The sequence below is a fragment of the Loxodonta africana genome, chromosome 26, assembly GCF_030014295.1.
Source record: "Loxodonta africana isolate mLoxAfr1 chromosome 26, mLoxAfr1.hap2, whole genome shotgun sequence".
In the NCBI taxonomy this organism is placed as follows: domain Eukaryota; kingdom Metazoa; phylum Chordata; class Mammalia; order Proboscidea; family Elephantidae; genus Loxodonta; species Loxodonta africana.
In genome coordinates this window covers 15,685,443-15,699,512 of record NC_087367.1, presented here as the reverse complement: position 1 = coordinate 15,699,512, position 14,070 = coordinate 15,685,443, and the positions used below count along the sequence as shown (strand labels likewise).

The following is a 14,070-nucleotide window of genomic DNA, read 5'->3' as shown; positions in this document are numbered from 1 at the left end:
TGTGACCTACTTCTGAAAAAATCAGCCCCTATAACCCTGTGGGGTGCAGTTCTATTCTGACACACTTGGGGTCACCATGAGTTGGAATCAAGCCTATGGTTCTGGTACTGCTCTACAAAAAGGAGGCTAATTAAACCCGTTGCCGTAGAGCCGATTTCTACTTAAAGCACTGCTTAATTTACGTGAAGATCAAATGAGATTGTTTATGAAACTCATCTAGCCCCAGTGCTCAATAAACGTCAGTGTTCTTTTCCTCCTATATCTTAGAGAAAGAAGGTAGCACAGCTGTTGGAATCTCCAAAGGCATTTAACTCCAAATTTCACCAAAATAACACCTTTTGAATGACTGCATTGGAACAGTGGTTCTCAGCCCTGGCTTTAAAACTCCCCATGCCCAGGCTGCACCTCAGACCAATTACATCAAGCTTAAGGGGAAGATTAGCTTTTTAGGGCTCCTTTGATGCTGCCAGTGAGCAGCCAAGGTTGAGAACCTCGGGTTTTGGTTCTTCTCTGATTTAATCTCGGGTTTTGGTTCTTCTCTGATTTAATTTGTGAAGCAGGCAATTCTTAAATGTGGGAGCTGGAGGGGTTTATTCTAATCTCTGGGACCTGAAGCTGGGCGTGTTTCACCCATCAGGAGCCCTTAGCAGCAACCACACAGCCTCATTGAAGGGCCACTAGATCCCTTCCAATTGCATTTGACCTTCATTTCCTCCATACACAAGCTCCTGTGAATTGGCACCAGCTCAGAATTTCACCACCAACGAACAGACTGATCCAAGCTGGCTTAATCAGCTTCAGACTCTTTCTCTGTAATTTGCTGAAATCCATTCTGCATCTCAGCCATTTAGCCTTATAGGCAAGTGAGTCCTAATCACTCGAAAGCTCAGGACTAAACACCAAACCAAACCTGCCCGTCAAGTCGATTCCAATACGTAGTGACTCTACAGGACAGAGTAGTGACCAACTCCATTGGTACAGCTGGTGACGTCTTGAGGCCCCACTCTGGGCTTATGTTCACCTGGAAGAAACCAGAATTATCTCTTGACTGAGAGCAGACAGCGGTTTGATTATCGACTTAAATAGGGATCCCTCAGCTAGGCTGGGACCTAAAAGTTAAGGAGGCTTTTTTTTTAATTTTTTTTTTTTAAGTGAAAGTTTACAAGTCTAGTCAGTCTTTCATACAAAAGTTTATGTACACCTTGCTATATACTCCTAATCGCTCCCCCCCTAATGAGACAGCCCATTCCTTCCCTCCACTCTCTTTTCGTGTCCACAAGCTTCTAACCCCCTCTGCCCTCTCGTCTCCTCTCTAGACAGGAGATGCCAACATAGTCTCAAGTGTCTCCTTGATCCAAGAAGCTCATTCTTCACCAGCATCTTTTTCTATCCCATTGTCCAGTCCAATCTCTGTCTAAAGAATTGGCTTTGGGCATGGTTCCTGTCCTGGGCTAACAGAAGGTCTGGGGGCCATGATCACCAGGGTCATTCTAGTCTCAGTCAGACCATTAAGTCTGATCTTTTTATGAGAATTTGGGGTCTGCATCCCACTGCTCTCCTGCTCCATCAGGGGTCCTCTGTTGTGTTCACCATCAGGGTAGTCATCTGTTGTAGCTGGGCACCGTCTAGTTCTTCTGGTCTCAGGCTGATGTAGTCTCTGGTTTATGTGGCCCTTTCTGTCTCTTGGGTTCATAATTAATTACCTTGTGTCCTTGGTGTTCTTCATTCTCCTTTGCTCCAGGTGGGTTGAGACCAATTGACGCATCTTAGATGGCCACTTACTAGCATTTAAGGTCCTAAATGAAGGAGGCATTTTTATGAAAATAAAGTTCTGGAGAAAGAGGCTTTTCCTAGTTGTGGCATATATCTGCTGAAGCGTTAGGACAGTCCATTTTGTTTGTATCCTTTGGCTGGCTGCCTGGTCCTTAAGTGCTCATTTTCCTTACCCAGGATCAAATGTCTCAGAATTGGGGTTTCTAGCATGGGGAGAGTCAATGTAAATTTGTATATATTACAATGTCAAAAAATAAAATTTCAGAAACTGCTCGTTCTCCATAGCAATGTGGAGAGATACTGCGGCAGGGTTGGACCTGCAGCTTTTATGTAAGCACTACGAAGCCACCTCTGATAAAACCATACCACATGCCCAGCCCTAAATCCACCAAGCTGCCTCCTGCTAAGTCCAACCGCATTGGTTCCCCTTCTTCCGCCTCAGCCCTTATTTGAGCTCAGCTCTTTGTTTTTAGAGGGCAGTGGTGGTTCAGTGGTAGAATTCTCACCTTCTATGCAGAAGACCTGGGTTTGATTCCTGGCCAGTGTACCTCAAACACAGGCACCATTCCTCTGTTAGGGGAGGTCTGTGTGTTGCTATGATGCTGGACAGGTTTCAGCGGAGCTTCCAGACTAAGACTAGAAGAAAAGGCCTGGCGAGCTGCTTGAGAAAACCCTGTGGATCACAACAGTTCAGTCCTGTTATACATGGAGTCAGGACGCATTGAGGGTGGCTTGACGGCAGCTAACAACAACATCGGTTCTCAATCCTGCTCCTAAGTTACCAGGTCTTGTCCCTAAGGTGGGTGGTCACTTAAGGACAGCCCCCCATCCCCCATGGAATCTTGATGTCACTGTTTTTTTTCCAAATCTTAGCCCTCCTTTTCTTCCCACAGTGCATACGAACACCCAGTCTTTGGGAAAGTAACACAGCACTGGGCACTTCAAAGGTGTGTGATAAATATTAGTTTCCTGGCTGCCAATGGAAAAACCATTGACTTTGGACCCAGGAAAGCTGGATCTGAGCCAGTGGCTTTTATTTCAGCAAGTTACTTAATTGTTCAGAATTTCCACATCCTCATCTATTAAATAGAGATGATAGTTTCTATTTCTTAGGGTTGTTGTGAGAATTGAATGAGATAATATCACTTTCTGGATCCCTGAAACCCTGCAAGGGTATGGTTGGTTGTCCTGCTAGTCTATAGGGTCTCTATGAGTCAGAATCGACAACTCAGCAATGGGTTGGATGGTTAGGTTTAGCCGAAATCCTGCCTTCCTGAATAGCCTTCCCTGCTGTTGTTTGTTCACACTATCTTGTTTCTTATCTTAATCCCCACAGTGTTTATTACCTGTACTGCTTATTTGTGTGGTTCATCGGGATGTCTCAGATTGTTGGCTCCATACCGAGATGGCACATTCCTTGAGAACAAGTGCTACACTATCCAGCCCAGAGCCCCACAGGCACTTTTGGGTGTGCATGAGGACATGGTACTCCAGGTCCGTGTTCGTGGTGTGTGCCCCAATGCCAAGTGTTGTGTGGGGCACCCCATGGAAGCAGGGATGCTGCCAGGAGAGACAGAAGCAGGAACTTCGTGAAAAAGAAAACTGGAGTAAGAAATCAATTTTGGAGGCTTTCTGAAGAGTTAGGAAATTTAGGATGAAATCTCCTTTTCAGGAAAACCAGGGAATTGTACTAAATGAGGACGCATTGAATTTAACATGCAAATTCTGGAATTGTCATTTAATACATCTATTGCAGTTAATTGGAGCCCTGATGGCGCAGTGATTGAGAGCTCAGCTGCTAACTAAAAGGTCAGCCATTCTTGAATCCACCAGCCGCTCCTTGGAAACCCTATGGGGCAGTTCTGCTCTGTCCCATAGGGTCACTTATGAGTTGGAATCGACTCAACGGGAATGGGTTTTGGATTTATTGCAGTTAATTGGAGGGACATCTTAAAAGAGAAAATAAAGTCCAAGTATTTAGGAAATTGAACTTTATTGACCTAAGAAGGCTCAGCAACATGGGCACAAAGAACTGGTCAGCCTGACTGAGGAATTCACCTCCAGCCCCAAGACTGCGTTCATTTGGTGATGAAGTACAGCTGTCAGGGCCAAAGTCTGAATGTGACTAATGCCGAGATTAGCCAGATAATGGGGCCATTATTATCCATCATCATAGCTTTCCTTTGAAGACAGCTTTCTAGTACTTCCAAACCTTTCGCTGTTCTCTCATTTGATTCTGACAAAATAAGGCATGAGATTTCTCTGTTTTACAGAGGAGGGTATCAAGGCACAGCCAATGTATTTTCTTGTCTAGGATCACACATCTGGGCAGTATCATGGCCGGTATATTAAAGCACCGGCTCTGTTAACATCCAGTCGTGTTCTATTTGCCAAGAGCAGGGCTTCAAACAGGTCCTTCCTGTTCGAACCCCTGCTAAGAATTTGCATTTCTAACTGCTGACCTTTTGGTTAGCAGCCTTAACATTCGACCACTGTGCCACCAGGGCCCCAACAAGTTCCCAGGTGATGCTGTTATGCTGGCTAGGAACCAATTCCGAGAACCACTAGTAGAGCTGTTGTTCTCAAAATTTATTATACATAAGAATCGCCTGGGAATCTTGGTAAACTGTAGATTCTGATTCAGTGTATCTGGGGTGGAAATGCTAATTCTCAGTAGGAGTACGAACCAGTTCAAAGCCCTGGCTAAGAGGTACAACCTGTGATAAATCGTGTGAGGAACAAGACTGTATAAGCCCCAGCTGAGTTTAGGGAGGTCTCACCCTCACACTGGTCGTGCAGTGTTTAAGAGTTCGGCCACCAACCAAAAGGTAGACAGTTGGAATCCACCAGCCACTCTTGGGAACCCTATGGGGCAGTTCCACTCTGTCCTGTAGGGTTGCTATGAATCAGAATCGACACAGTGGCAGTCGGTTCGATTTTGGTTTTTTGGTACCTTCACACTTGATGTGAATTATTTTTACTCTTCGGTGTTGCTAATTAAATGATGGCAGTGTTGCCAATTTTTGTCTGTTCTTCCAAAAGTCAACATTAGACAGGCATCTCTGGACTCTGTCAAGGTTAAGTGGATAATCTAATTCAAGTCATACTAGCCCTAGAGTGTAGTTGTAAAAACAAGGCAGCTAAAATGGAGAGGATGGCTTTTTAACCAAGACTCTGTGTGAGATTCTCAGTGTTTCTTTTTCTAGGTGTTAAAATGTTGCTCTTTATTTCTTGCTAAGCCACCCTCCTATAGTTAATGTGGTGAAGAGAGTATTGGCCTAGTACTTAGACCTAGCTCTGCCGCTAATTAATTGAGATGCACTAGACAAGTAAAGTAACCTGGTTGGACCTTGGTTTACAGATCTGTGAAATAGGGACAACAATGCCTGTCTTGCCTACCTCACAGGTAGGTGGTGAGGATGAAATTAGACCTGGGGTACCCATGTATCTGTTCCTCTAGATACTGTAAACCCTTCAAGGGCTTACATAGGCATTTGCTGTGTGACCTTAGGCAAAAGACAAGTTATGTCTGAGTTTCAGTTTCCACATCTGTGAATTGTGCAAACAGAACCTACCCTATTGTGTTGTTATGAGCTTCATAATGAGGTAACAAAAGTAGAGTTCTCCATGCAGTGATTGGCACTAAAGTAGGTATCCATAAGTGATCGAGTGGTTGAGGGATCATGGCCAGACTCAAATCTCAAATGCCATTGCCAGGCAGAGAGAGCACCACCTCCAGATTGCCTTTTCCCTACCAGGCTCTTTCTCTCTGCCTTGTCGGCTCTTCTGCTCTCGGGAAGAGGCAACGCTGAAAGGAAGCTTTGTGCAGATGTCAGCATTAACCTTTCAGCCTGTGTTGAGCATCTCTCCTGCTCCTGTGATGGCTTCTCTTGATGCTCCTAATGGATGGCTTATGTGTTGAGGATGCTTTTGTCAGGGAGTGTAAGGGTTGGTGCTGGAGAGTGGAGCCCAGCATCTTACAGGTGCTGGTTGCCCTTTACCTGGCTCCCTTACTTGGCTCATGCAATCCAGAGGCACAATGTGTACAGTCTGGACGTCCTGTTCCCTCCTCACCCCTCCTACCTCTACCAGCATGCCTACAAACTTGAACCAACTTTTTTTGTTATCCCATCAGAGGTCAGGATTAACATACAAACTGTGATTAAAGGATAAAGGTCTGGTTGGTAGCAAAATCGTCCTAAGGGCAGGTTCTGAGAGGGTAGGGTTGGGGGTACAAGGGCTGAGAGTCCTGGGAGTTGGAAGTCAGGGGAGAGGAGGAAGCAGAGGAAACAGAGAAGAGAGATGAGGCAAGAAAAACAATTTCACCCATTTCACAGTCGTTCTCAAGGTTTTGGCTGACCGTCAACAGCTGTTGGAGAGCTCTTCCTGTAGTCCAAGTCCCGTTGACGTCAAGTCGATTCCAAGTCATAGCAACCCTGTAGGACAGCGTAGAACTGCCCCATCGGGTTTCCAAGGAGCAGCTGGCAGATTCAAACTACCCACCTTTTCATTAATAGCAAACTCTTAACCACTTTGCCCCCAGAGCTCTGTAGTCTGAGTGCAGGATACTTAATCCATCCGGGAAACTGTATGTTCTGTTTTTAAAATTAAACTTATTGGGATGTTGAAGCCCTGGTGATACAGTGGTTAAGAGCTCGGCTGCCAACCAAAAGGTCAGCAGTTCAAATCCACTGGCCATTCCGTGAAAACCCTACGGGGCAGTTCTACTCTGTCCTATAGGGTCGCTATGAGTCGGAATCAACTCAATGAGCAATGGCTTTTATTGGGACACGGGAGAATATTGAATGCTGATGCCTACAAAAAGTCAAAACAGTGCTTTTGCTCCAAGTCTTGAAAGGTTTGAGAGTTGTGTCAACATTCCGTGGATTCCAAAATACCGGATTTTCTGTCCAGATAACAGGCTGTAAAGGCCAAACCAAAGGAGATGGAGCCCCTGATCCTGGAAACCTCAGGAGTAGACAGTGAGTGGGAAGGAACTGGTCGGACTGACACCTTGAGTACCAGGAGCTGCGTTGGACACATTTTTTTTTAAATTAAAAACAAACTTGTTTCTTTATTAATCAATTCATATAGGTTATTTGTAGAAACGTAAAGATATACAGATAAGCACTAAGAAAAAAAAAATCACCCCTAACCTCACCACCCTGAGACTGTTTACATTTTGGGGGATAGAGAGACAGGAGAGAAATGGTTGGTTAAGAGCCTGCATCCTGGAGCCCAGCAGCTTGGCCACAAGTCCCAGCTTCCCCACTTCCCTGCTGAGAGACCTTAAGTGAAGGATTTGGCCTCAATGGGCCCATTTCCTCATCTGCAAATTGGGGATAATCACAATACCTACTTCCAAAGGTAGCTATGGAAATTAAAGAAGTAGATGTATCTATAGTGCTTAAAACAGTACGGAATATACTATGTGATAATTATCATTTTTAGGTGCCCTGGTGGCACAGTGGTTAAGCACATGGCTGCTACCGAGAGAGAGGTCAGTGGGTCAAACCCACCGGTTGCTTGCTCCCAAGGAGAAAGATGTGGGAGCCTGCTTCCTTGAAGATCACAGCCTTGGAAACCCTATGGGGCAGTCTACAATGTTTTGTAAGGTCGCTGTGAGTCAAAACTGAATTCATGGCAGTGGGCTTTAATTAGCATTATTATTGATTATGTATTATAATACTAATATATTTCTAGACTTGTACTCATATACTGTATAGGAAGTATTATGTATGAAATATACATTTTTATGACAATAGGATTGTATGGTCCTGTTTTGTAATTTTTTAACTCTCATGATCTTTTCATGGGCGGATTTTTTTGTGATTATTAAAAAAAAAAAAAAACCCTGGTGCCGTCGAGTCGACTCCGATTAATTGCTTACAGTTAGGATAGGCCCAGTGCTAAGGATTTTACATAAGTTATCTCATTTAATCCTCACAATAACTGTGGGGTAAGTACTATTATCACCATTTTACAGATGAGGAAACTGAGGCTAAGAGGTTTAGGTAAATAATTTAAGTTTACAGAACTAGCAAGCAGAGAAGTTAGAATTGCACCCCAGGCAATCTGACTTCTAGGTTTACCCCTGTTGTGCCAGAGTTTGAAGCCCACCTTCACCTACAGAAATGCCATCACGAGGTCTTTATTTCTGACATGGGCTTTAAAAGAGATCCAGGATTTCTTTAGGGGCGCATTGTCTTTTCTTCTGGCTTGCAAAGAAGAGGCAAATGAGCTTGAGAGAGGCTGGTAACATACGACGACCGAGTTTGGAGAGAGAACCTGTTTGTGCCTGTTGTCAGCATATCTTTAGGGCACCAGGCTGACTGTTTTTGTCAGACTTCAATGGCACTTTTAATTTCCATAGTAGAACTAACTCTGATATCAAATGTGATCTAAGGTCCAGAGCTAGACTTAATTTTTTCTGAATGCGTCCCAGTGGCATCTCTAGAGTTGGTGTCACCCAGTGCCATAACTCATGGTATCACTCCCCAACTCCTTGACCTAGCCAGCGGTGGACAGGGCCACCAGGACACGCCCCATGGGCAGAGCATCCTGGCCGATGCCACCCCTGCACAGGGCCCAGAGCCCAGTGCAGCCCCACCCCTTCCGGCCAAGGAGGAGTCCACCTGCTCCCTGATTGGTAGCTGATGGGTGGGGGGGGTGGGGGTGGAGACACCACCAAAGCTAGTGACGCCTCTGCCTTAGCAGCCCCTCCCCCAGCAGTGCCAGCCTGCCTGCCACCTCCTAAGACCCTGGGGTCATTTTGGTGTCACCCCCCTCTGACAATGTCAGGGGTACAATCCGCACCTCCTGCACCTCCCTAGTTCTGCCACTGGCACATTTCACCCAGAAAAAGACAATCTTGAAGCAGTGTTTCGTCTTGTTCTCCAGAGCCTTTTTGGCCCAGCCATCTGGGCTGCTGGCCATAGCTTCCTAACCCTTCCCCTCCCTGGGTGTTCACCCCAGTCCCCAGACAGTCCGGGACGAGGTCTGAGACATCACCAGTTAATCACCAAGTCTTAGCTGAAACCCCATTCATGGGAAGCCCTGATCTGGAGACACCATGGGAATAAAACAGGAGGAAAACAGTGGAGAAGACATCAGCCCATTTGAAAACATAACTATAAAGCAGCCTGCGTGTGGCTTGGACCACTGGTGTGAACCCAGTTAGTGGAAGAGTTGGCTGCATCATGGTTTGGGGGACCGTGAGGATGTCTTGTTCAGGGATGCACTGTAAAACCTGTGAAAGCCAGAACCTGTGTCAGGTCCAAATCCAGTCAGAGAGGTGTTCCAGGACTGACGTATTACAGTAAAACCTGCAAAAGCCAGAACCTTTGTAAGGTGGAAACCTGTCAGAGAAGGAGAATTCAAATACTTCCCACTAAAACGGGTGATAGGAAAGTGGTAAGACTGCACCCTCTCAAAGGCGAAAAACTTGCGAGACCTGGAAAAACAAGGCAGCCATGTTGAGTTTCAGCTCTCACGGGTTTCACTGTAATAGGTTGACGGTGACTAACCCCTTCTTTCTCAATTTTAGGAGCAGCTCAGAGAGGAGGAAGGAGAAGTCCCGAGATGCTGCGAGGTGCAGGCGAAGCAAGGAGACGGAGGTCTTCTACGAGCTTGCGCACGAGCTGCCGCTGCCTCACAGTGTGAGCTCCCACCTGGACAAGGCCTCCATCATGCGGCTGGCCATCAGCTTCCTGCGGACACACAAGCTCCTATCCTCAGGTGAGGCTGGCACACTCCCCCAGACGGGCACACACAGGCCTACCAGCATGTCCCTACATGCAGGGGGGCCCTGTTGTGCCAGAGTTTGAAGCCCACCAGGAAGGTTGCCTTCCTCAGGAACCCCCACTCTACAAAACTTTCACCTATGCCATCATGAGCACTTTGAATAATTCCTTCAGGTTAAACATCTTTCTAGCAATGACCTTTACACTGAATTAAAAAAAAATCAAACCCATTGCTATCGAGTCAATTCCGATGCATAGCAACCCTATAGTACAGAGTAGAACTGCCCTATAGGGTTTCCAAGGAGCGCCTAGTGGATTTGAACTGCTGGCCTTTTGGTTAGCAGCCATAGCTCATAACCACTACACCACCAGGGTTTCCCTTATGCTGAATGCAAGCCTGGAATGAGGAACCACTACAGGACCAGGGAGAGCATGGGGACCTGGAAACTAAGGAGGACAAAGGGGGCTGAGAGAACCAAAAGCCCTTGCTGACTCCCCAGTTGAGTTACCATCTGGCTCTGAGACCCATACTCCACACTGGCTCCAGTCATTGGTTCTTATCTTCCCACTTAAGCTTCTCCAGAATGCCAGACAATGTATGCCCATACGACTTATTCCCTCTTACTAGCCAGTTATGCCAAACAAATGGTTTGGTCTCACTGAATATTGGTTTCCTTGTCTGTAAAACGGGGTTAAAAATACCTAGATCGTAGGGTGTGTGTGTGAATTAACTGAGATGCCGGTAAAGCAGCCACAGTCATTCATAGTCAGTTACGCAGGGGAGTCCTTGAGGGTAACAACCCAAAGCATGGCCCCTCCCAGAGGAACCTGCTAGTTCTCACCCTCCCTTTTGGCTCTGCAGCTCTCAAGTTCACAAAACTTTTTTTTTTTTCCTCAGAGTTCCTATTCTTCAAAAACCATTTCCTGTTAGTCCTGACCAGAAAGAGATGGCCTGAGGAATTTTCCTGCTTCAAATGCTATGAAAATCCCATCTAGACTGTCAGTTTTGTAAGGAAACGGGGCTGCATGTAATGCCCCTCCCACCCAGTCTGGCCACTACAGGTGGGCGGCATCCGAGGTGGTGAGTGTGAGGGAGGTGGCCAGAAAGGGCAAAGTTCTTTGTGGTTGGTTTTCAGTTTTCCTGAGTGAGCATGGTGCCTTGGAGACGAGTTGATTCCACCATCCTGTTATGAACTGGCTATTCTGGGAAGGGACCCTGAGCAGAAGGAATCTAGTGTGAGGCTGGGAGGCCAGGCCAGCTTGTGCTATTCTGGGCCATGCAGCTCAGGAAGGATATGGGGGAAAGACTCAGAAAATAGGACGACAGCTCAGTGGGCCAAGAGTTGGAGGACTGAGGAATTTTCAAATCTAAAGGAGCCAATCGTGCAGAGGCTCGGAAAAGAGCAGGCAGGAGTGGGGGACCAAGGGCAAAGTCAAGGTCTATAAATATTTTCAAAGAAACAACCCAAAGCATTGGCAGATGCATAGTCGTAGATGGTACAGAAAGACGGGAGCAATGGACTGACATCCTATAAAGCCTGCGACCACTGCCTATAAGAAAGGCCTGGCACGTGTGTACCTCTTCCTTTAATCACCTTGGCTTGCCTTCCTGCACAGATGAAAGTAAAGGTTGGCAGTGTTGACATCATCTTTACATACACCCAGGACAGTTGCCTATTTAGGGTGACTACAGGGAGAACCCCTTCTCCGCCCCCAGAAATATCTCTTCTACTTCTCTGTTATGGTATTTGAAATTTTACTATTAGAAAGTAGTTCCTTTGGAGTGACCATTGCTTCTTCCCACCTTCAGGCCCCTTTTACCCCCAACAGTAGCCCCAGGAGGGCTACTGAAACCTGTGAGAGCCAGGGCTTGATGGGACTGCCTTGTTTTTTCGGGTCTTGCAAGTTTTCCAACTTTGACAGATGCAGTGTTACCACTTTTCCATCACTCGTTTTAGTGGAAAATATTTGAGTTTTCCTTCTTTGACAGGTTTCCGCCTTACACAGGTTCCGGCTTTTGCAGGTTTTACTGTAATACATTCGTCCTGGGGCACCTCTCTGACTGGATTTGGACCTGCAGAATGTCTGAGACCCCAGAGCCTGTCAGGTGGACCTCCTCGTTTCATAGATGATGAGAAGTGAGGCACAGAAAGGTTAAGGTTGTTCAAAGCCACACATTCAGCATGTGGTGGATCTGCACCTGGAATGCACGTTCCCCTGAATCTCGATCCCTGGAAAAGACAGACGTAAGATGGCAGGTGCTTTCTGCAAACTTGGTTCGGTGAAGATGTTGTCCAGGATTTGATGGGGAAAGGGGAAAGAAAAGGCAAGGATGCCAGAGTTAACCTGAGGCACGAGCCCTGGGCGGTAGGGTAGGGAGGGGGTCCTCGGGCGTTCGCTGTGTCGTTCCTGTCCTTTCTCTCGGTGCATGTCTTTATTGTCCATGGTCTGCACACAGTAGTCTGGTCATCCTTCTCAGTGGTTCAGAGGTTGGCTTGGAGAGGACCACGAGCTGACGGCTGAGCCACCTGAGCACGTCTGCCTGTGTGTGTGCTGGCTTGAGCCTGTGTGCTAGATGCACCCATGGAGATAGGACCAGAGTGTATCACAGGAGGACATCACGTGTCCCAGCTCAGGAGCTGTTCCAAGTTGTGGGCACACACTGCCTGCCCTCTGGAGCATGCCAGCTCTGGTTCTTTCTGTCCTGAGGAAAGAAATGATGAAAACGTATCAAAAGTTGCTACATTTGGCCATCTGCTCTGATGTCCTTGAAGGAGCATAGCGCGGGGGAGGAGAAGGCAGCTCTTCAGCCTCCCCTTCCTCTAACTGCTCTTCCAGGCTGTGTCGCGCAGTCTCTGGAACAGACATTGCTTGGAAATGGTTTTCAGGAATTGTATGTGAGACAGAAGCTTTTTCTTTTCGAATTGCGTTTTGCTTTGGCAGAACACGTAGCGTAATGCAGTGGGAGGAATACATACAGGATGTGTGGTCAGGTAGACTTGCGTGGGGATCTCAGTCTGGCTGACCTTTTTCCGTGCAACTTAGGAAACTCTCTTTACTGTCTTTGAGCCTTAGTTTCCTCATCTGCACAAAGGAGATAATAAATACTTATGCATTGGAGTTTGAGGACTGAGATAATGGGATATAAGAGGACTTATCTCATTGCCCGCCATGTATTAAGCTCTCAGTAAGTTGTAGCTTAAAGATAAAAAATGATTTAACAAGTACCCTGGTGGTGTAGTGGTTACGAGTCACGGCTGCTAACCAAAAGGTCAGCTTTCGAGTCCACCATATGCTCCTTGGAAGCCATATGGGGCAGTTCTACTCTGTCCTATAGGGTTGCTGTGAGTCAGAATTGACTCGATGGCAACGGGTTTGCTTTCTTGGCTTTAGGCTCCTGGAGGAACCATATAAAGGAAAACCCAATGGAAACCCTTACTATCCTCATTACCCACCTCTCAGCAATTTCTATCCAAATGCAGAGTTGCCCAGCTTTTCCAAGTCAAAACAAACCACAAATTCATTATCTAAGCATTTCTAACAAAGGTGAGCCACCAGCGTTGGCTCACTTTATGGGAGGAAATAGCTGGTTGCATACCTCAGAGTTCAAAAGGCTAAAAACTGCCAGGCTTTGCTTTAGAAAAGTTGCTGCTTTACTTAGTAACACGCTTCCCTTTGATTTTCACAGTAGGCTGTTCTGTGTGGGAATGTTGGAGAGGAAACCTCAATGTTGAGAAATTCAGGCTGTGGGTCTGGGCCGCCAATTGAGATTCGTATCACAGGAAGCAAACTGAAACAATGGCTTTATGATATTAGCTTCCACGCTGGGCCGAGAACAGAACACACTCTGACGGGAACATCAGTGGAAATACAGCTTGATTGTCTAGAAGCCGCTTTCAAGATGAGCCCCACGAACTGTAGCTGAACAAGAGTCACTTCTGTGTTCTCGGGGCATGAAACAGCAGTAACTATGCAATATTTGCTTTCAGTATCAAATTGATTTGGGGCTTCCCCAAACTCTTACATGATAAAATCAGATTTATTTTACACAAGAGCTATGCACTCACATGAAGCAAGGTCTCTGAACAGGAATGTCAGGTTTATTTTTGATTCACTGGCATTCGCTTAGTGAAGACATTGGTCTTTATACCCATTGCCATTGAGTTGATTTCGATTCATAGCGATCCCACAGAACAGACTAGAACTGCCCCATAGAATTTCCAGGGAGCGCCTGGTGGATTCGAACTGCTGACCTTGTGATTAGCAGCCATAGCACTTAACCGCTACACCAGGATTTCCTTAGTCTTTATAGAGATTATGATTTCCTGATTTCCCTAGCTCACTCGGGGAAGGACACAGAAATGTGAGACTAGTAATTTTAAAGTTTCTACCGTGGAAAGATGGGACCAAAGAGAGCAAAACTGGGGAGACAGGCATGGTTTCTGGTGCCCTCTCATGCCCCATATTCAGACTTCTTTTCCTAGGCCTGTCTCTCCTCCCCTGCCCCTACTTTTTTTTTTTTTTTTTTTACTGTCTTACTCCCTCACCCTACCCA

The 14,070-nt window shown here is 46.4% G+C and overlaps 1 protein-coding gene across 2 annotated transcripts in view; it reads left to right on the top strand.

The window, feature by feature from the left end:
* EPAS1 (endothelial PAS domain protein 1) overlaps positions 1–14,070 on the top strand; it is a 107,462-nt gene that overhangs the window by 47,847 nt on the left and 45,545 nt on the right. For both annotated transcript variants that reach the window (XM_010597282.3, XM_010597281.3), the window contains exon 2: positions 9,320–9,510. In XM_010597282.3, coding sequence (XP_010595584.1) covers positions 9,320–9,510 — 191 coding nt within the window. The remainder of the gene's footprint in view (positions 1–9,319; positions 9,511–14,070) is intronic.